This window comes from Rhinatrema bivittatum, chromosome 9, assembly GCF_901001135.1.
Source record: "Rhinatrema bivittatum chromosome 9, aRhiBiv1.1, whole genome shotgun sequence".
NCBI lineage: Eukaryota > Metazoa > Chordata > Amphibia > Gymnophiona > Rhinatrematidae > Rhinatrema > Rhinatrema bivittatum.
This window is the reverse complement of record NC_042623.1, coordinates 191,780,860-191,804,172: the sequence shown is the minus strand read 5'-3', so window position 1 is coordinate 191,804,172 and position 23,313 is coordinate 191,780,860. Positions and strand designations below refer to the sequence as shown.

Below are 23,313 nucleotides of genomic sequence, written 5' to 3'. Positions count from 1 at the left end.
TGGGTTATAAGTGAGGGATAGGGGAAGGTGTATAGGCTGGTTGAGATATACATTTGGATCTGTAGCAGGGGCGGGGGGTGGTTATTAACAAATACACAGCTTGTAATGAGAAAAAAAGGAATTAGAAAAAGAAAAAGAAAAAAAAAAAAGGGACTTATGAATAAGACCCAGGCAGGAAGGCATGAAACCGAGAAAGAGGGCAGAGCTGATGTAAGGGGGATGCTGCTCTGCTGCCTTAAACATTCTGCCACACAGGGGGAGTATGTGGCTGGTTTATATATTTATATAATTTTTAAAAATCTCTTTGTAGTCTATTATCTCTGCAACACAAGTCAGGCGAAATTCCTGTCTCCTAGAGCATAAAGGACTCCTAGGAAGTTGTCTCGTTCATCCCCCCCCCCCCCCCCCCGGCATCGGAATAGGGAGGACAGAAATCTCTGCCCGATTATGGGGGGAGGGCTAAAGCGAATGAAGTTGGACGCGCGGTGCCTTTGGAGGGAGGGAGCTTGCACCCCCCCCCCCCCCCCCGGGACCTGTGGCAGCGCCAGCAGGTTTCCCCCGTCAGCCCGACCTGCCCAGGGACGGCACTGAGCTGCAGTTGCCTCTCTCTGCCTCTGAGACTTTCTCATCCAAACCTCGATCACGTAGGATTGCGTAGAGAGAGAGAGAGAGAGGGAGGCAGCGAGGAGGGAGATGCAAGGCTCGGAAGCCCCGGCGGCCCGGCCCCGCAGCACCGCAAGACCCGGGCAGCGCTTTCGCCTTCGCCCCTCGGCTTAAGGGGCGGGCTTGGGGAGGTGGCCGATGCCCGCCCGCAGCCCGGAAGCTGCCCCGGAGGGCCGGCGTGGCTGCTGCATCTGAGTTGGTGGCAGGAGGGACCTGGACTGCAAAAAAAAAAATAGACAATCTCGGGTTTTTTGGGTTTTTTTGGAGGTGCGATGCGCGATCTGAGGGGCCGGGGAGCGGGCGGGCCCGCCGGTCCCTCGGCCTGACCATGCTGCTGCTGCTGCGCCAGCCCAGCGCGGGAGGAGAAGAGCCCCTGGCGGGAGAGCGCGCGAGAGAGAGCCGCACGTGCGAGGGGGGGAGGGAAGGGGGCCGCGGCGGGCGGAGGATCGCGGCTCTGAACTAACCTCGCCCGGGCATGGAGCCCCCCTGCTGAGCTTCCCGCCGGCGCCTGGATTAAGGACCCCCCCCCCCCCCAGCCTGCCCATGGGGCTCTTCTGGAACGGGTGACTTTCTGTCGGAGTGCGTGGGCTCGTCCTCCTCCCCCCACCCTCGCCCGCCTGTCCTCGACTTGGGGTCAGGGACTCCTCTTGAATTTGGGCTGGTGCAGGACTGGAGGGTGGGGTCGGGAGCCCCCCTCTCGCCCACCCCCCGCCAGGTGCATCTCAGGGGGGCGATCAGGGGGATCTCGGTTACCTGCCCTCCCCCGACCGAGGAAGTTTGACTCCGGATTTGGATATTTTGACTCGCGGTCCGTCCCCCAGCGCTTTCACGCTGGCCCCGGCTCGGTAGGCGAGGAGGTGGGGGCGAGATGGCCGCGGCCATCGCCAGCTCGCTGATCCGGCAGAAGCGGCAGGCCCGGGAGTCCAACAGCGACCGGGTGTCCACGTCCAAGCGGCGCACCAGCCCCAGCAAGGACGGGCGCTCCCTGTGCGAGAGGCATGTGCTGGGCGTCTTCAGCAAAGTGCGCTTCTGCAGCGGCAGGAAGAGGCCGGTGAGGCGGAGACCAGGTCAGTGGCACGGGCGAAACACACGTGGAGGGCACACAGACACAATGATCTCACACACACACACGTGGAGGGCACACAGACACACTGATCACACACACACAGGTGGGGGGCACACAGACACACTGATCTCACACACACACACACGTGGATGGCACACAGACACACTGATCACACACACACAGGTGGGGGGCACACAGACACACTGATCTCACACACACACACGTGGAGGGCACACAGACACAATGATCTCACACACACACACACGTGGAGGGCACACAGACACACTGATCACATACACACAGGTGGGGGGCACACAGACACACTGATCTCACACACACACACACACACACACGTGGAGGGCACACAGACACACTGATCACACACACACAGGTGGGGGGCACACAGACACACTGATCTCACACACACACACGTGGAGGGCACACAGACACACTGATCACACACACACAGGTGGGGGGCACACAGACACACTGATCTCACACACACGTGGAGGGCACACAGACACACCTAGCACACACACACACACAGAGGTGGAGGGCACACAGACACACCTATCACACACACACACAGGTGGAGGGCACATAGACACACTTATCACACACACACAGATACAGGTGTGCTGTGCATAGACACACAGGTGGAATATACACAAACACACAGGTGAAGCATATTTAGGCACACTTATCACTCTCACACACACACAGACACGGGCTGGAATATACAAAGGCACACCTATCATATAGGTGGAATATACTCAGACATTCACAAGTAAACTGTATACCCACAGGTGTGCAACTGTCATACACACCTGGAAAATATATTACAGACACAGGCATGCGCATGTGAAGAATACACAGACACATATAGATATATACAAGTGTGTTTTGTGTGTGTGTATATGTGTGTGTGTGTATATATATATATATATATATATATATATATGCACACATATAGATGTAATATGACATGATGCAATATAAACAGGTACACTTCATAAACCCACACATTTTATATACATATATACACGCGGATACACATATATTAACACAGGTGTGTGTTTATGTGTATGTATATGATAGGTTTGTGTGTGTGTGTATTGCATCTGTGTAAGCACTTGTGTGTATTTATCTATATTATAATATTAGAGGCTCCAGCGTGTGTGTGTGTGTGTGTGTGTGTGTGTGTGTAGAGCAAATCGCAGACATCAAGGAAAGGGGAAGAAAATGAGTGGCAGCAGGGCTGTTGGGGGTTCCCCAGGCCCCGGGCAGCAGTAGGACCCGTGGGATTTCTCTGGCCGCACCAATGCCATAGAGCAGCCTAGGTGTGAAGGGAGTGGGGCAGGAAAGTGAGAGGAGCAGAGAGCAGTGAGTGACGGAACTGGCCTCGGAAAGGATGGTGGGGGGGGGGGGGGGGGTGTGCTGGGCCCGATGAGGTGGGAAGGGAGAAAAAAGACGAGAACAAGTTGGGGTGGGAGGGGAGGCCCGAGTGAGTGGAGAGATTGGGAGGGGAGAAGGAAGACGAGTGCTAAGGGAGAGGGGGAGGGAGTGCAGATACCACCTCCCACCCTCCCCCCTGCACACCTCTCACATACACCCACACACATATAACACACACCAGCCCCAGTCCCATCACCATCACCCCCAACACATTCCCCGAGACGGACCCTCCCCCAGCCCCATACACTGTCACCCTTCCACATACACCACCAACCCCAACACACACACCACTGCCAACAACCCCCAACACACACCACCATTACCAACCCCTCCTGCACACATGCATCTCGCAGGCACTGCCACCATAACTTTGTCCCTGTCTTCCCATAGGGTGAGGAGATAGGGATAAAGTTGAGAGTGCAAGGGGAAAAAGTGCCTCCAGCCCTAAATGTAAACATTGCCCTCTTCCCCAATACAAACCACTCCTATATCTCTTCTGCACATTACCCCACTACAGCCCTTAATCTGTGAGTGTATGTGTGTATAGATATGTATAGTGTGTATATGTATATGATAGGTGCACTTGTATATATTACATCTGTATGTGTATACGATAGGTGTGTGTATACTGTATCCATCATGTATGCTCACATACAGGGACCTATGTATCCATACATTCACAGGCACACGTCCAGTAGAATATAAGCATTCATTTCCCATTATACCGTACTTTTATTCAAAACACTTTGCAAATATGCTGCCCAGTTGTTATAGTGGGACTGGCTTAGTAATCTGAGCTCCAGCGACAGTGATGACCCATTTTCACACATTTAATATTTTGCCTGGGTATTGTGTAAAATGCATGAGGCTGCTTTCTAGCCCCTGCCCTACGGGGCTTGCCTGCATTGTTCTCTGCTGATCATCAAGTTGTACTTGTCCCAATTTCATACCTACTGCAACGGTCTGTATTCCTCCAGTGAAATGGTATGCAATAAACAGCAAGGTTAGTTGGCAGTTCGGTGCAATGCATTGCACAGTATTTTGGGGACATATTGCATTAAACTGTTTTTAAAAAGAAATAATACTCCGAGAGAGAGCGGCGGTGTTAAATAACGCAGGACTACTGCATCCCTGCCCCTAAATAGCAGTCACCGGGCATCGCCGCTGCATGAGGCATTTGCGGCTGAAATCCGTAAAAAGGACGAGCTGGGAGGCTCAAAGCGGTGAGCTCCGGCAGCCTGCGCTGTTGCAGGAAGCCACTTGGTGTCTTTTTTGCGCGAAAGGCCAACGTGTCCCTAAAGCGATACGGTGGGCGCGTTCTTCCCGATGAAGGGTCTGCAGTTTCGGATTCTGTAGGGTACAAATGCGAGCCTCCTCACGCCGCTGCTTTCCGATGATTGCCTCTTTGCTGCGCCCCTACTGGGAGCTCTTGTAACGAGATTGACTTCGGTAGTCTGTTTACAGGGGGACGGGAAGGAGAGTAGACGAGCAGACGGACAGAGAGACATTCACTTCGGGAGCTGCTCAGGAATATGTTGAATTGAAACCTTTTTTCTTATTTACAGCTTCAGTATTTAAAAAAACAAACATATGGCCACATGTACTTTACCATTTTCCCCTTACACACAAAATGGTAAAACCCTTTAAACGTCTGACTCCCATTATGTGCTAGCGAGAAAATGACTTTTCCTGATTCTATGGCCATGGAAAAACAAACAAACCCCGATCTTTGTTGAATGAGGCCCATGGGTTCACCCGAGCCAGTTCTTTATGTCGGTGAATGAGGAACCGCACTGGGCTTGAAAGCCGGCGGTATAATCAGTCACCCCCAGCCTGCGCTCTGTCAGGTCGGCGCTCAACCAGACAAGCAACAGCTGCATTACTGCCCTGCAGCCCCCGAGGAATGCGCCGATCGCTTCGGCGGTGCTGCTGCAGGATGTGCATTTCAGAAAGCCGCTCTTCTGTTTGGGTTTTTTTTTTTATACCCGCAGTTCACGTCCTAAACTGATAGCGCAACCGCGGAAGCAGAAGTTGTTGCGGCCGGGCGGGGGGATCGCAAGTAGAGCTGGTGCTACCGGGAGTCCCTTCTCTTTTTCGCTAGAGACAGCCTGTAACTGGTGAGAGAGACCCGACTTGCAGTGATTTGTGCCGGAAAAAAAAATATATGGATGGGCCGTGAGCCCTTCTGGTGCCGCAAGGACGGAGGGAAAAAGAGCAGTTTAACATTACTGCGCCCACATCGCGGGGCAGCGGGGGCCCGTGTTCGGTGAACGGTGACAAATAACGCGTGAGCCGGGGGGATGGCGAGAAAGGGCCGGCTCGTGCTAGTGGCTCGTGCTAGTCCACAGGTGGCGGCGGCGCCGCTTCATTCATCCCGGGCGCACGAGGGAGCCGTTCAGGAAGGGCGCGTGCCAAGGAGGCTGCCGCGTGCGCTCCCGCCCGAGGGGGTCCTGCTTCTTCCAGGCGGAGAGCGGGTGGCAGGGAGCTGCTGCCTTTCCTTTATTATTTTAAAATAAACTATTTGGCGTGACTTTGTAGCGGGGCTTAATTTGCGGGGGAAGGGCCCCGGAGCACAGCTCCGCCTCTTCTTTTCAGAGTTAAGAAGCAGAGCAGCGGGGGAAGGGGGGGGTGTCCCGCCCCCGGCCCCCTCCCCTGTAGGCAGCTTGCAAGAAAGAGGAGGAGAGGGGGGGTTAGCCTGGGGCAGACAGAGCAGAGAACAGCCCCTTCCCTCCTGCTCTACAGGGGCGATACTGAAGCAGACCCTGCAGAGCAAAGAACAAACCAGGTTGGACGTCTGAGCAGCAGTGCCACTGGTCAAGGGTTCAGCCCTGGCCTCCGTGGTTAGCGCTACAGCTCACACGTTTTGTGTTTATTACCTAAGGCTTCATTTCGAGCAGAACAAGCCAGAATTGCCTTCTGGTACTCAAGGAGGCAGAGTAGAGCAGGGGATGTAAATCAGTTCCCGCGCCCTGGGTCGGCTCTGCCCCTCCCAGTGCCTTGGAGCTACTTATCCCAAGACTGGAATAGCCACATGGCCTTGGATTTTGTCCAGTTTCTGGCATGAGGAGGAATGGCCAAAGTCAGCCCAGTTGCTGTGTTTAGGAGAGAGTTCATGTCTAGCCCAAGTCGCTCCCCTTCACTCAGGTCGCACCCAGCTTTGGCCCTGCTCTCCTCACTCTGCCTCTCCTCCCCACCCTGTTCCCTCCGTGCCTCCCCACCACTTCCCAATCCACAATTTCACTTTCTGTTTTGTGCCATCAGGGGCAGTCAGCCCAAATGATTCAAATAATTAGAGAAATATAAACAAACAGCATTAAACATGCAAGCCAAAAATGTAGTTTCTGCTAAAAATCTAAAAACACTAAAGAAATATAGCTTGCTAACAGACTATAATGTCTTTATTTTTTTTCATAGAAAAAGAAACTTTCCGTGGCTTTTAACTTCAGCCTCCCATTAGGGAGAAGCTGGTAGTATGCTATCACACCTTAGCGAATATCTGGGGGAACATTCACCTCTGCGTTAAATACTGGATTTGGATGCATTGCCTTTCCTGTGCACCTTACTTAAAATTTCTCTTGTGAAGACTGCAGCTGGGTTCCAGATAGTCTTTGCACCAGATATGCCTTGTGAATAAGGTGCCGTTTTTAACGGGTGCCACGTGTCAAATTCTTTGGCACCTTTTAATGGACAGTGCCCCCTTCATCTGTTGATTCTAAGTGAGAGCATTGATCCGGGGTTTTCAGAGTTAAGCCACTTCATTTTTTTCCCACTTGCATTATTCATAAATCACAGGGATGTTTGACAAAAACGGGGGTCGGGGGGGGGGGGAGGGTGTTTCAACTGCTGAGAAATCACGGGCAGTGGCAGAACAAAAGCATCTGTAAAGTAATAAGATGCAGCAAAAAAATTGTGCTGTCTGCAGTTACCTAGCGAACGTATGTGTCAGAAGCTGTAACTTTTTTTTTTTTTCCCTGATGCTGCTCCTTGTGTCGCTTGCTTGTATTTCTGGAAGTGGGGAGCGTGCATAAAATGCTTGCACGACAGAAAGCTGTCGGGGGAGGATTTCAGAGTGGGCGATGACGGCGGCGTGGAAACTGAGGCCAGAAGTGTGTTAGCGTGGCGGCGTGATTCACGGTGGCAGCCCCCTTAATCCTGCTTAACCTGTGCACCAGCAAGCCAAACACTGCAAACCAGCAAAAGGCTGCGTTGGGGGGGCGGAAGATTAGAAAATGAATTGTGCAGTGACCCAAAAACATCCGTAATTATCTTTCCTCGCAGTGTCGATACAGGCTCAGACACGTGGCTGTATGCAGTGAGGACGATGCAGCCGGTGCAGATGTGCGCATCCCGCTTAGCTAGCTGGGTTCAGGAACAGAAACGCAGCCAGGCCCTGAAAAACGCTTGATGGGGGTCTGGGAGAGAGGGGCGGCTGGTTAGAAGGACACTATATATATATATATATATATAAATCTATAGCATCTCCACTTCCAAAGAATCAAGTTTAACATATTTATTGTGTAGCTCATTGCTTGCCCAGACACACTGTATATGTTTAGGGGGAACAGTAAAGACATAACTAGTATCGCATTTCCAAATCACTGTGTATCCTACTCATTTTTGGAGTTGCAGATGATCAGAGATGGAAGCGATAGCTTTATCGGGTGTGGCACTGTCTTGCCTTGTGGATCGGTTGGAAGGGGACAGTGCATTATTTTTGATGCCTGTAAGCTGACGAGCCCCACGGATACCCTGTAAGCAGTGCCCGGAAGTCTTTTTTTGCTAATGCCCGTACTTTTCCATCCCACACGGTGCAAACCCCTGGCTGCGTCCAGTCGCCAAGGCATCTCCAGCCTCACGTGCAGTGGTTGGCCTGGTTTGACCTCACTCATACTTGATTAGAATTTCACCTAATCAGCCTATGGCAGCACCTAATAACAATAACAAATTATGCCCTTATTCCTGAAATTGTGCCCAAGAAGGAACTTTTCCTGATGGCACTTGATACAAGGCTTGCTTTCAGGTGCTTTACTCCCAAAAATTGTCTGTCATATTAGAGAATAATAGCCACGTTAAATCACATGGTTCCCTCTCCAAAGAGCTTACCTTTAATAGCAGGCAGTTAAGTGACTGGATCGCATATTTATTGTGTGGTGGGATTGGAACTCGAGTCCCATTTGATATCTCCATGGGATGATGGCTATGCTCGGCTGCAAACCCGGTAAATAAGCTCCCCAGGTATGCAGGAGTGGAAATCCTCTGAGCGCCCTTTCCCCCCCCCCGGGGGATCTCCTCCTTTACTTGTTTGTGCTTTCAAAACAGCCCAGCTGGAAGGGAGAAGCTGGCGTTAATGGATCTTTTCTTCAGCTGGGCCCAAACATCTAACAGGAGCCGGCATCCATGCCGTGTGCTCTGCTGGGTGAATGTTATGTACGTCTTGCACTTTCTTATTTATAATAATGATCGATGAACTCCTTCCTCTCAGCCCTGTCCGAAAGGGGAACGTTTCCTTCCCTTCTGTCACCGAGCCCCATTTCTGAAGGGTGAAATCGTTTTGGGCAAAAGGAACCGGAACGGAGCCTGAGGATTAGGAAGGCAGAGCCGGACGTCCTAAGAGAGATTCCACGGCAGCTCCGGGGTAAAGGAGGTGAAAGCTGCCGTCGCTGGCCCTTGGCCTCTCTTCAGGTAGCCGTGGAGAGGGGCTTCCCTGGGTTTACCATTACCGGCCCCCTCCTCCCCCCCCCCCCCCCCCCCCCTCCTTTGGGCTGTGAGGGGGCCAAGGCCGAGGCTGCAGCCTGCATTGGTCAACGCTGACTCTCTCAACTCTCCTGGTCCGCTTAGGCCGGCCCCATCCCTGTTTCTTTCTCTGTTCCAGCTGACGCCCATGCTTGCTATTCCTTTTTCCTCTCTTCTGGCCAGCATAGGTCTCCACTATTGGCGGTGCTGCTGCTTCTTGGTCCCTGTACCTAATGCTGGGGGGGGGGGGGTTTGCAGAAATTCCTCACAACCGCGCAAAGCAGAATTCTCCCCGAGTATCCTGAGGCGGGGGTCCGTGAGTACCACGTCAGCAAGACACAAAGCCAAGAGAGCCCCAGGCAGTGGCAGAACTGTTACTGATACACGCGGGAGGGGGGGGCCCTGGTTGCAAAGGGTGGACTCCTCCCCCCCCCCCCCCCGTGAGGGGGAAACAGCAGTGGCAGCCGGGGTACTCGGGGAGAGAAACTGCACCGGGACCCACCACAGCAGTGGTACCAGGACCCCATGGCATGCTCGGAAGTTTCTGGCCTGTCAGATGCAACCCGTCCTGGTGGTGCTGCGGCTCTGAATTCAGGTTTTAGGTTTTTGACCCTCATGTACGGCGATATCCGTTCTCACCCTTGCGCTCCCGTCTCCCTGCTGATTCTTCTGCACGCTGAGGTCTCAGCACATCCACTCACTGTATTGGAGAGCTTTGGCAAGCGGCTGAATGGCTTCCGAGAAGCACTGAGCAGCAGCCTTTACATTGGGGAGGGGCATTCAGTCCATTTTCTGAATCACTGCTGAGCAGGGATCCTCCTAGCCCAGACTGAAGCTCGAGATCCCCCAGAATCTCTTTCTCGTTTTCTGACACTACCCTACAGAAATGTGCCTTCCACATGTCATATATATATTTTTTTTTTTGCACTGCATGTGCTCCTCTGACACACAGCTGTTGCAGCTGTGATTCCAGATGTAGCCCTGGGGGGCTCCTTTTTCCTGTCGCTTGTTCCCGTGTTCAGAGTCGCTCTCTCTCTCCCAGATGGTGTGCCACAGGTATCCTTTCTGCAGAGAGAGACATTCATTTCCCTTCGGCAAGTCGTCAAAACTGGATTTTCAAGGTTTGGAATTCAGAGATTTCCATTAGTGATTGCTTGTTCGTTGTCTGCTGTTTGCTTTCCAGCATTTTATTGCCTGGTATTTCAATCTGTATGAAAGCTCGGGGAAAAAAAAAATAATGGGTGCAATCGAGACTTCATTTCCAGCAATCTAAAAGCATAGAGATGAAAGAAGAAAAAAAAACCTGAAATCTTTCGCAAAGCCCTGGGATTCCGGGACTGCGTTACCCCCTAGATATTCAAGGATACCCGATGGCTAAGGGGGTTGGGCCCAGTGACACAGGGGCCTCTAGGTATCAGGTCTTTTCCCCCTAGAAACACAAAATAGGAGAAAACATTTAGGGGTTGATTTTCAAAGCGTCGCTGTGCACAAGCAACACAGATTTTAGAAAGCTGTGGTTTACATGCATGAGCAAAAAAAAAAAAAAGCGAAGGAGGGAGGGGACGGGGGGAGGGGGGAGGGGGGGAAATGGGCGTTTGGCGGCGGGGAAAGACTCTTCTGTGCTGTGACTCCTTATTTTTAAAGAGGCCACCACGCGTGGCGGCTCGTTAGCCCACAGTAACTTTACTGCCGCTCCCGATGAGGAGCAGGTCTGCAGAAAAATCGCGTTTTAGGGCCTCACACGATAGGGTGGTCAGGTCAGCGGGGGGGGGGGGGGGGGGGGGGGCTGCAGGATGAAGAACCAGAGGGGTCTGGATGACGTTGAGATTGACCGGGCAAACTGGGGGGGACTAACTGGGAAAACCGGGAATGTCCCTCGCGCGAGCGTGTTCTCAAAATCCGCCAACGCACGAGCGTTAAAGCCGGCAGAGTCCTATGGAAGATATGGAAGTACGTTTGCTCGAGTAACCTCTGAAAATTAGGAGCGTACTTACACGTGATAGGCGTATTTTAAATCATGCGCGTGCTTGATCTTAAATTCCAGCGTATCTCTGCTCGCGTGCCGATATGCGCATGAATGAGCCTGTAAGTGCATAAGGCCCCTATGGTCTTTCTTCCCTATATCAGGTAGGGTTGAAGCTGGATTACTTCACAATCGGGCCGATACAGTAAAAGTCGCGGGAGAGTGGGCGAACGCCCACTCTCCCGGGTGTGCACAGGCCACTCTCCTGTGCGTGCGATTCTGTATTCAAATGAGGGCCCGCGCTAAAAAGAGGCGCTAGGGACACCAGTGCGTCCCTAGCGCCTCTTTTTGGACAGGAGCGGCGGCTGTCAGCGGGTTTGACAGCTGACGCTCAATTTTGCTGGCGTCGGTTCTCAAATCCGCTGACAGCCATGGGTTCGGAAACCGGACGCCGGCAAAATTGAGCGTCCGGTTTTCAAGCCGCGGGCCGATTTCACATTTTTTTTTTTTAACTTTTTATAACTTTCGGGATCTCCGACTTAATATCACCATGATATCACCATGATATTAAGTCGGAGGGAGCACAGAAAAGCAGTTTTTACTGCTTTTCTGTGCACTTCCCCGGTGCCCGGAGAAATTAACGCCAACCTTTGGATAGGCGCTAATTTCTAAAAGTAAAATGTGCGGCTTGGCTGCACATTTTACTTTCTGTATCGCACGGGAATACCTAATAGGGCCATCAGCATGCATTTGCATCTTGCGGGCGCTATTAGGTTCGGGGGGGGGGGGTTGGACGCGCATTTTCAACGCGCTATTACCCCTTACTGAATAAGGCGTAAAGCTAGAGCGTCGAAAACGCCGGAGCGCACTGTACTATATCGGCCTGTGTGACAGGTAGAAATAAGGTGAGACCTTTTTATCTGGTTTTAACAATACAGCTGTGACTCGTTTCTTCAGGTGAGTACAAAATGAGTTAATCCAACCTACAGTTGATTTGTATACGCAGACATCATTGCCTTAAGCTCACTTGGCACTCTCCTGATGAAGGGAGTATAACTTTCCAAAGCTAGTTGCAAACATTTTAGGTTTAGTCTCTTAAAACAGGCAGCGGCTGCAGCTTGTTTTTTTTTTTTTTTTTTTTCGTGTGACTCCGTTCGGGAAGGCCCGGTAGTCGTGGCCCTTTGGAAGCCACTGGCGTGGCCTGCGCAGAATGGGTGGTGGAGGCGGTGCCAGGGGCCAGGGGGTCCTCCATCACTCTTAAATCATCGTTGGCACGAATGTTCACCCTTTCGGAGGTCACGGCACAGATGCCCTTAACAAGACCAGGTCTTCGGGCGAATGGAGGATCTTGCCTTCTAGTTCTGCCAACCCCGGCGCCTTTCATGAGCCACCGATTTCACCAAAATTAATAATGATGACGAACGGCTGGCATTTCAGACTGCGCGCTAAGCGAATAAAGTGTGAGCCTGTAATATCAGGGGGGGGGGGGGGGAGCAGGCAAATCGGGCCGGAGGGAAAGTGAGAACCATTTACCTGCGGGTGCATCACGCTCTGATCGCAGAGACAGCTTTAATCTTTCCATTGCAGGGTTGTTTTTTTTTTTTCTCTCTCACCGTCTCTCAGACTCGGGGCCTGCCTGAAGCGATGTCCCTGCGAGTTCAAGCCAAAGCTTTCCCTTTCCTTCATCCTTTCAAGGCCGGACTCTTCCTGCTGCCCTCGGTTTTCTTTGGCAAATTAGAAACAGTTTACGGCCCGATCTGACTGTTGATTTTTGAGCAAAAAGGCAGCGAGAGCTGCCAAGAAATTACAAGCCGCAGGATCTTGTGATGAGCAGAGGCAAAAGTAAGAGAGAGAGAGAGAGAGAGCCTTTATGAAATGTGGACGTTCCGCGGTGAAATGCTAATTGTCCGTGGCGGTGTTTTGGAAACGCTGAAGTAGAATAGATGGTATAGAAATGTGCTTGGATGGCTTGCTGTGTTTGCAATAAAGCCCAGAGCAAATCATTCCTGGATGCAGAGGATTTTATTCAACACGGCTTTTTTCCCATATTCCATTGGCACAGAACACGTCCTTTTTTTTTTTTTTTTAAGAAGGCCCGTGGAGCAGTGGTTCTGACCGGTCAGCTTTACAGGATATCCATGATGAACGTGCACGAGAGATATCTGAGGACAGAGGAAGTGCGTGCCAGGATGCCCCGTGCATGTTCACGGTGGGTTATCCTGAAAGCTGGACTGGGCTGAGAGAGGCTGTGACAAGAGTCCTGGTTCCAGCCTTAGTTTTTGCTTTGTATTTTTGCTCGGTTTCCTCCATCCCAGCCCTCCCCTGTGCTAGGTAGGACTTCTGGGTCTGATTCACCGCAGTCTTTTTCCCTTGCACGGAGTGAGAGACGTGCCTTTATGAATTAGACCCTCAGTGGCACAGAGTTGTGGCCACATTCGGACTCCACGCGTCTCTGGCCTCATTAAGTGATTCACTGCTTTGATTCTGATGACTGCCTGGCTCCGGGCCGTAGGAACAGACGGAGTCAATCCTGATTGTTCCATTTCCACAAAAGCATTCTGGGGAATTCCTCAATATGAAAAGCTTTTAAGATGTGGATTTGTAAACCCAGGACCAACTCTCATCTGCTCCTTCTGACCTGGAGCCAGTTGAGTCTGAGCTTTCTTTCTGGGCTAAAGTGAGAGTTGGGGGGTGGGATTAAAGGAAGACAAGGGGGCAAGATAAACCCAGAAGTGAATGCTGATTAGCTGAGAGGGGAAGGAAGTGGGCAGGGCTTAACCTGGAAGAGAACACCGATTGGCTGAGCCGACCTTTCAAAATAAGTTAAGACGAAAACCCTGGCAAACTCTGGTCCTCGAGTGCCACAGACAGGCCTGGGTCTCAGGATATCCACAGTGACATGAATTCCCATCCATTTGATCCACAGAGCTGATAAATCTGCTTAATGTGACTGTCCTGAAAACCAGATCTGTGGGTGTGGCACTTGAAGACAGGAGTTCGCAATCCCTGGCTTAGTTGTTCCAACATAATTGCCAGAAAGGGAGCCTGGCTTCCCTAACATCTGGATTCGTGGGGAGCTCGCCCGAGAGTGGGTTTTACTTTCATTTAAAAGACCCCAGCAGTTCCACCAGTGCAGGGTTTCTATTACTGCTGCTGCTACTACTACTATTATATAATGCTACTAAATATATGCAGAGCTGTATGTAGAGGAGAGGATCCCTTCTCTGTGGAGCTTAAAATGTGGTCAAAGCACACTCAGGAACATCATCGTTATAGAAACTGGTTAAAAACTACAAGGCTGCTTCAAAAGATAGGTTTCTCATTCCCTATAGATCCACCTGCCGGTCAGCCTGAGCTGGAAATCTATTAATTCAGCCTTTATAGACTGCAACACATTACGTAAGATGCAATGACTCCCTGTGGTGTAATGGGAGGTAACGTGACCTGCCCAGGGCCACCGCGAGCGTCCGTGGCAGAAGCAGGACTTGAACCCGTGTCCACTGGCTCCCAGGTCATTATCGTAAGCCCCGGGGAACTAACTCGCTTCTCCTGGGCTTTTTTGGCCCTGTATGAAGGTTCCCTTACAGGTTCCCTTCAGATTGTTCCAAAAGAGGACTTCAAAAGGATTTTCTTTTCTCCAAAAAACAAACACATTTTTATAAACCCAAACGTTTGTTGCTCTAAAGAGGCGGCGAGTTCTGTATAAAGCAAGTGCAGCTCTGGGAACTAATTACCTGTGGTAAATAGATGTTGCAGATTGAGCTTTGCTTTTGCAAGTGTTTTGGAAAGGGATTCATTAAAGTGGAAAATACCTCCGAGAGATGAGGAGGAGGGTTAGGAACATCTGTCATTCGAGTTCAGTGAGGGAGGGAGAGGGGGAAATGTCCTGACGTGTGCAGTAAAAAAAAAAAAAAAGATCAAAACAAGTCTGAAGGCCCAGCACGGGAAAAAAGCAGCGTGGCGAGAGGCAGCGCTTTTATGCGGCTTTTCTAAGGCCGGTCGGTAAGTCGGAGGCGGGAACTCCTGCATCCACGGAGGAGGACGAAGGATTTCCGAAGGTGACCCAAGCCCTTCTGCTGCCTCGGAGCCAAGTTCGTGTTTTGTGAAAAGGGAATAAGAGAGCCAAGCCAGGAGGAGAGAGAGAGATTAAAGTTTACTGCTTCCAGGCTCCGTTCCATGTCTGCGTCCAGAAATGTCTGCACAGCTGCAGGCGCTGAGGTGATGGGGCTTTTGGGACAAGCTAGGGGCGGCTCATGCGATAGGGGGATGCCAGCCTTTTGCTTCTGCTTTGTACTTTGTGTTATTCTAATGTAGGGCCATAGTTGAAAAATTACCTTCTCCTTCCATGGAACAGATCTTTTATTGAAATAAGGTTTTAGACAAATGGTTGAATCAGCACAGACCGTCAGGTCACTGCCCACAAGCATAGACTTGGTGCTTTGTCAGCTACCACATAGCCAATGCAAGTTGTTTAATGTTTCTGTATATCTTTATATAGAGGCAAGAAGGGCAGTATAGACCTGGTCTCTTCCCCTTTGCTTATTCTCGATTAAAAGCTTTTATTCACTGGGGATGTTAGAGCAGTATTCTTGTCTCAGCGTCTCATAAGGTTCTCGAAGGAGGGTGATGTGAACAAGGGGGATCTCTATAGAAGACCAGACGATGCTTGTAGTGCAGTGTCAGTGATGGCACCCAGCATTTCCCGAGCATGTCACGAGCATTTTTCTAGATTTTTCTGTTGGCTGCGACCTTTTTTGCATCAAAACCTGGCTTTGTTTCGCCAACCTTGCTTTGGTTAGAATTCCTTAATCGGGTCTAGATTGGTTTTGCCGGGCGCCATCTTGAGGTTTTTTTTAATATGTTGGCCTAGGCTTGGTGGGTGAGATCTCAGACGACTCACTCAGCTCGCTTGCTTGAACTGTGACTTGTAGTCTTCCAGTGAATATCCAAACATCAAACATGCCTTGTCAGATGTTGCACAATGATCTGCGATTGACCTTGGGTTTGGTAGGTTGGGTCATGAAGAGTCAGATAAAGGCCCTTATTCATAAAAGACTTTTCCCCCATTCCGCGCCTATGGAAAAGCAATCTTTATTAAGCAGGGTCCTAAGTTTGAGTCATTTGGAATCAAAGCTGAGCATGTGTCAGTGAAATTGATCCTCTCATTGAGTTGGAAGGGGTTAAACGTAGTACAAAATGACTCAGAAACAGTCTATTAACGCCATCAGTCACTGTGAATGCATAGTCTTTAAGAACGTGTGCTCTTAATACACATTCCACAAATACATTATTCGGTTGTGTATTTGTCTAGCAAGCCCGCTTGATAAGTAAGAGGAAAGTGGCCAAGGGAAACGGTGGCACTGGTGACCGAGATTAATTTCAGATGACAACAGCACAGCAGTCTGCATGAAAGCATTCACGTGCTCACACCCACTTTTTATTGGAAGCTCTATCGATAACCATTGGCAGAAACACACCTCCCATGCATGTGAGAATATTTTCAGCAATCCTATTTCCCTATTCCTCAGTTATTGATAAAGCTCCCTGCAGATGTGCGGCCCTGGTAACCCCTTAAGATGTGTTTTTTAGGTTCCCACCCCTTTTCAGCAGGGTAACGCTGTCAAATGACACCAGATAGTCCCATTGGCCCATCAAGCCTGCCCAGATGACCTTTCACTTGCTTTCCTGAGATTACCAGTACCTAAACCAGGCCCTTGCCATGTCCTCTGCCCGACCCCTCAACCCACCAACCGTGGGCATGATTTGAACAGAAATGGAGGGCAGTACTGGGAGTGGGGTTCCAGGGGTCACGTGGAGGAGATGGCAGGGAGGAGCTGGTGTTGGCTTAGGTAGCGGGAAGCTCTTCTCATGTACCCGGAGTGGTAGAGAGCAAATGAGGAAGACCACGGGGCAGACTCTGTGGATCAATTTGTCTTTATCTGCCGTCGTTTCACTGCGTTACTGTGTAAGGAATAGAGTTTCACCTCTATTGGAAAGGCCGGCAGTTTGGGTTGGTGTAGCCGGCTGACCACCTTTCATATTGCCTGAGAAAAAGCTCTTGCAATGCACTATGGGATACATTTTCAACAGTACGAGCGGGCATCCATGTGTGAGCGCGTGCTACCCGGCGCGCGCACATGGACACCCGGTTTTATAACATGCGTGCACGTTATAAAAGCGGGGGTCGGCACGCGCAAGGCGGCGCACAATAGTGCATCTTGCGCGCGCCGACGCCCGCGGCCCAGGGCTATAGGCCCGGCGCGCGTAACCCCCCTCTACGCGCGTAAAGCTTTGAAACTCCGGCCCTATAGATCCTAGCGCGCTTTGGTTTGATGTCTTGAGTGCTGGCAGGTGCAATAACCCCCGACACTGCGTTGGCAGCGTTTACGTGGCAAACTCGTGCCACAGCTGTGCAGGTGCACCTGAGGTTGTGCATGAAAGCATCATCTTGTCAGTAACGAGCTTTGATTAATTTTTTTTGTCATCTCTCTCCCTAAAATCCCAGAGGGTTCAGCAGCCCGACAGTAAGCAATTTAACTCACCCCTGCGCGTGGCCGGCAAACACCCATCTGACGGTACGTTTTTCTGTCATTCTGTTTTTCCCTAGAACCCCAGCTGAAAGGAATCGTGACCCGGTTATTCAGCCACCAGGGCTACTTCCTGCAGATGCAACCAGATGGCACGATCGATGGGACCAAGGACGAAAACAGCGACTACAGTAAGTAGGACTCAGCCGGTGCTGCCTGCGGTGAGTCGCAGCTGGTGGGGGGGAGCGCATGTCCATGGTATGAGCGGTCCCGGCCAGCATGTGCCTGGCATGCATTGATCCCGCATCGCTTGGCCACATTTGCCCCACAAATTCAAGTTTCGTTAGCGCTGCAGGTGAATGAGTGGAAGACCTGGTGGGGCATTTGAGCAAACGGCAGAAAAGAACATTTATAAATAAATAGATAGATAGAATGAAAGGAAAAGCAGCATTTCTGCCCAGCATCGTAGCAAAGACATTTTAGCTCCCTGCTATAGCAGGAATCACCTCCCCCTCCTCCTCTCTGCCCTCCCCCCCCCCCACCAACCCTGTCAGCAAACGGGGGGGCGGCAATAACAGCTTTGCTCCCCCATAGCGTCTCTGACTTAACTTCCTTCTCTAAGACGCGCCACCGGGCGACCAGACTGCCCGGCGCCCCCTTCTGTTAGTGCTGATAAGAACGAATGCCGGCGGATGCCAGGAGAAGGAAGATTTCTCCGCGCTGGGAAGCTTTCGGAGACCCCTCGACGGATTGCACAGTCCGCGTTACTGCTGCTACTGCTGTTCGGCATTTCTGTAATGCTGTTCGGTGTACACAGCACTGTACAAACAAACACACCAGACATTCTCTGCTCAATAGAACTTACAGTTTAATCAAGACAAATATACAGGTCAAGGGACAATGGTTAAAGTTAGTTAATGAGGCCTAAGCTGGACCATCGGGCTTAAGATTTAAAAGCAACCTCAAAAGGGTGGGTGTTTAGATGGGGATTTAAAAAGGCAAGAGAGGGAGGGGACCCACCTGCCTGCCTTGGACCAAGTATTCAATATTAGCTTTTACGAACTGACGGGGGCCCCCCCTGAGCCACATACGCAAGACAGGATGGCTCGCACGTACTCAATAGAAACTTTGTGGTAACCTTCACCGGCCAAACTCTGTCGGATGACGTAATCTACCCGTGAGGGCTTTACCTCCTGCGGTCCACGGAGAACCCCCCCCCCCCCCCCGCCACAGGCAAGCAACCCCCGCTCCACTTCAGGAGGCAATCACACAGGCAAAACCAGCCGGCCCTCAATATCCAAGCAGACAGAGCCAAAGACCACAGCAGGTTCCCGCTGTATCGGATCGTGAGGGGCGGGAACGTCCACAATCCCCCCTCGCCCGGCTGCTGAACAGCCAGGCACCGCAGCCACGGAAATCACACCCCCCCCCACAAGGCCGGCGGCAGGGCACGCGGACAGCAGGGAGTTTCCGCCAAAGAGCACTGCAGGAGGGACCCATGTCCTAAGCTGCAAAATATTTTTGCAAAAGATTTCACAGAACCCCTATAAAAATGCTAAAAAGCAAAAAAAAAAAAATGCATGAAATACTTTTTTTGCGTGAACATTTCACAAAAGTGGCCTTGCGGTAGTATATTTTTGCGTGTATACCACTACGTGCGAACGTTTATTCAAAAGCCGCATTAATGAGCTGCTGTGATGCAAAGTCATGCAAAGCACCTCATTAATGTGGGTTATTTATTTGTAAACACGGGTGCATGAAAAGGATTCGTGTGCTTGTTTTCACAACAAAAAAAAACCAAACCAAACTGCACCTCAGCGAGGTGCAATCATTTTTCTGTCATGAACCACCTTAGGTATTTTCAGGGATCTCATAGCCCCTGTGAGTAACTCCTCCCCCCCCCCTAAAGTGTAGACAGAATCACCTGGTAGTCTAGGTCCCCAGCCCCCCCCTGTGGGCCAAAAATATAAAATTATTTTTTCATGAATTCCTGCCCCTTGCCCTCAAAATTATGCAAAACTCCAACCTGGGGGGGGTCAACCTCTCCCGACCTCAAAAGCTGACTCCTATGAAGGGATGGTCCTCCTGGTGATCACCCTATACTCCTGCCCTGTCAGCATCCACTTCCAAGATGCCGCCGGCCGGCTTCCAGAGTTCCTTTGATATGTATTAAGCTTATATTTTCTGTCCTGCAAGGGGCCACAGTGGGCAAGTTGGAAGGCCACGAAACCACCAGGCCGAGTCAAAAGCAATGTGGCAGCACATAAGCTTCCGCGACCACATAGGATCCCCTCTTCAGCTGTCACATTTCAGATTTTATGTAGTGTAATATTTTACTCACCAAATGCTGGGGGTTCAGTTCCCGATGAAGGTCAAATCTGTGGTCTAAAACGTTGGGTGTTTTGTGAGTAACATGGTCTGATAAATTCTTTATTGCTGTCCTTCTGCACTGGTCATTGGACTTGCTTGAGAAGTGCTCTCATTAGGGGCCTGCTCTCCTCTCTCTCTCTCTCTCGTGGAGGTCAGGACATTTTCTAATTTTTTTTCTTAATCCCCGAATTGGAAATTATTCTTTTCTATTATAATTTGAACCTCCGTAAACATGCGGCACAGTGTCTGAAAAATCTTATGACCCACGGTCGTGAAATCAAATACCACCCATCGGTCCAGGCACTGCTGCTTGGTCAGGACGTTCCAGGTTACCATCTTGCCACCAAAAAATTAAATTACATTTAAAAAATTTCTGTGAAAATTGTTGAGATTGTTTTTTTTTTTTTAGAAGTCCCAGTTTGTCGAGCTACCCTTAGTTTTCCATGGATCGTTTATTTTCGATCCACAGTGGTGCACGCGAGAAAAGCACGCCCAACGCATGGCGCCTGGATCGGTTTCTCACCAGCTCTGAACTGAAAAGTGAGAAAGTCTTCGTTCGGGGAGGGGTAGGATGGATTTGTAAGTGGATTGGAAAGTGAAAGTGAAGACATGCATGCAGCCACGTCTAGGATGAATGGGCCTAGGAGTGCATTCCTGATTCTTGGACTGCACGAAAGCTTTGCCGGGCAGAAGGAACAACGTGAAATGTTACTGCCACTCAGACAGAGGTGGGTAGAATGAGGTAGAGGGAGGTGACCTGGTGATTTGAACCTGCTTCCTATTGTAGTTGGGAAGGCTTTTTTTTTTTTTTTATAGGCACGCAGAAGGTTGGGCTTCTTTAAACCTTTGCGGTTGTGTTCGGTGTTCCAGCCACGAGGTCCTGACTGTCCTGGGCCCCAGTCTTTTTAAGGTTGTGCTGTAAGCTTGTTCCACGCTATCTGTTTATAAAGGCGAGCGCAGAATAACACAGTCAGATCTTATTACTTCTTTGTGGGTTGCTGCTCTCAGATGGGACGAGTGTAGTGTGCATGTATTTGGGAGCCAGTATGTAGCTGTTTTGGTTTTTTTTTAAAAACATTTCCAGGTGGTATAAACATGAATTTGTCAGCCATGACCCCCCTACCCTGTTAGGTTCGTTCCCATCCCAGGTCAACCTTGCCGAGCAGATCCAAAGTTGTTACCTAGTTGAGGGACAATGTAGAGTACTATACAGAGGGAATTGAAAAGACTGGTACATTTCCAGCCTGAAAGGACTTTCTGTCCATGCATAGCACGGCAGACTGACACTCGGGCTGGTGTTCAGATCCATTAGAAGCTGTAGATTTTCTGCCCGACAGGTTTTGTGTGTAAGACAAAGCGTCCGCACAGAATGACTGATGATACTCATTTACTCTTGTAATCCACAGTGATAGGCTTAATTTTTCAACAAAATTACAAAAAAAAAAGAAAAAAAGATGGCTTTTAATTTACTTGTTCAGTGGACAAGCTTTGTGGTACAACTGGAGCACGGCATCAGTTGGAACATGGCAAATCAGTTTAAGGAGCAGCCAGGTAGGAATCCCGCCCCGGACAGCCAACAGGGCCCGAGTTTGTCAGTTTCTCCAACATGAATGTTCACGAGATTGGCAGTGGCATATATTTGGTGGAAGAACGGAGTTAATTACTATAAGGCCAGTTTGCAGCCCATCAAGGGCCCGGGACACAGAACCAGTTCTGAGTTAAAGCACTGACCCGCAGATTCGGTGAGGGCCTATGATTGTGAGCTCCTCGAAGGCATAGGAATAGTAAACATTATTTTTCATGCCCTGCAGAAGATTTTTCTGCCATCCACCCACCCACCGCGGAAGTGACAGGGCGTATACCTCTGTAGTATTACGACTGTAAAAGACACTGGATGGTGTTACCCTGAAAGGCAGCCTGAAATAAAGCCAATCCAGCCTGCATCTTTACAAGTATTGATGGAATATCTTTCTGCAAGGCCACCTTGTATCAGATGCCGGGGAGAAATCTCCTGGCCAGTCTGGCTTCGGCTCTCTTGTCTCTCATATATTTTCTTTTCCACAGCCTTGAGTTTTTTTTTTTGCTCTCCGCTCCCTCTGTGGCCTGATACAGATCTGTGACAACGTAATCTCCTACAGCATGGGCTCACGCCAGCCAGTGGGCCGCAGCTCTCTGGTCCCAAAAAGTATATAACCCTGGTCTCATTTAAAGAAGAGTGCAGCATATATATAGCCATATAACTAGATATTTCACTCATGGAATCATCTGCCGAATCTATGGCTGTTATTTTTTTTTTTAAGCTGAAATTGCAACGGAGGAATTCAGTAGATCATGGGGTGAAGAAAACGCTGTGGCATTCAGAATCCGCAGCCTTTTGGTTGGTGTCGGCGTCAAAGACCGACACCCAACAGAATACAAGTGCCAGTGTATTTATTTATCTGTGCTGGTGGCAGTAGGCTGCCGTGTCTCAGTAATATTTCCTTTGCTAGTGAATAGGTCAGCCCTGTAGTAAGAGGGGACCTTTTTTTCCCCCCCCGGTAGCGTGCATTGATGTAAAGGCCCGCGGGATGCACCCGCGTGACCCTGTAGCTAATTTTCAAAGTGTGACCGAACGCCATGTTTTTCCTTTGAAAAAATTGCCCTCACCGGGCTGTTCCCGCAATACTTTTTTTGCAAACCCGCTGTTTGTGCAGGTGGGTGGCTGAAAAAAAAAATCACACGGAGATCAGAAAATTCAGTTCTGTGCGGTTCGTTTCCTCCCCCGAGCTCCCCGTGCCTCGGGGGAACACCTCATTTTAACCGGCTGACAGCAGGAGGGCCAGGGGAATCTGGCCAGGGAATACCCAGCAAAATCCTTTCATGCAATCAGTCGGCCAATTCAGTCTGCCCAGCTGGAGATCTTCTTGTCCGGATGGATGAGCATATAATTCTCAGACTTAAGCCAGAATCAGTCCCGTCCCCACCCCCTGCAAGCTGCGAACCCTGTTCCCAGCAGAGCCGGCTCTGTCCCTGTTCCAAGCAGGTTTACGTTTTGTTTCAGCGCTGGCCTCCGCTGCCTCCAAGCTTCGTGGGCTTTATCTTGGGTGGGTATGGGTATGGGGACCTATAATTAATACAGCTTCCAGGCCCCATCGCATGTCTTAAAACCAAGGTCTGTAATAGGGACGTGCATTTGTTTTTACCGAACTGCACATCCAGACTGAAAAAGACCATTTTTTTTTGTTTGTCCTGAAAATGCCTTTTCATGAGAATACTCAAAGTATTTTGGGTTATTTTAATATTTGTTAACAAAGACCTGAGGCCTACTGTGTTCCCCCTCCGCTCCCAAGAAAGTCAGTTGAGGTCTCGCTGGGTCCCTGTAACCCTTCTCCCACTCTGCAAGCCCAGTTGGGCTTTAGCCAAATCCAGCCAGGGCCTCCTCAGAACCCCTCTGATTTCCCCCCTCCCCCCCCTCCCCCCTTCGGCTGCCCCTGAAAAATTGCCAGGGCTGGGGAGGTCCACAGTCCTCACTTGCCCTTTCTGTGGGCCCCCCCCCC

General features: G+C 50.5%; 1 protein-coding gene across 1 annotated transcript in view; it reads left to right on the top strand.

Moving 5' to 3' along the window:
- The first annotated feature begins 652 nt into the window (after positions 1-652).
- The window catches only part of LOC115099615 (fibroblast growth factor 12-like), a 33,585-nt gene continuing 10,924 nt past the window's right edge, over positions 653-23,313 (top strand). Inside the window, exons 1-2 of the mRNA XM_029617347.1 lie at positions 653-1,730; positions 17,488-17,598. Of these exons, the coding sequence (XP_029473207.1) occupies positions 1,532-1,730; positions 17,488-17,598 (310 nt within the window). The 5' untranslated portion in view covers positions 653-1,531. The remainder of the gene's footprint in view (positions 1,731-17,487; positions 17,599-23,313) is intronic.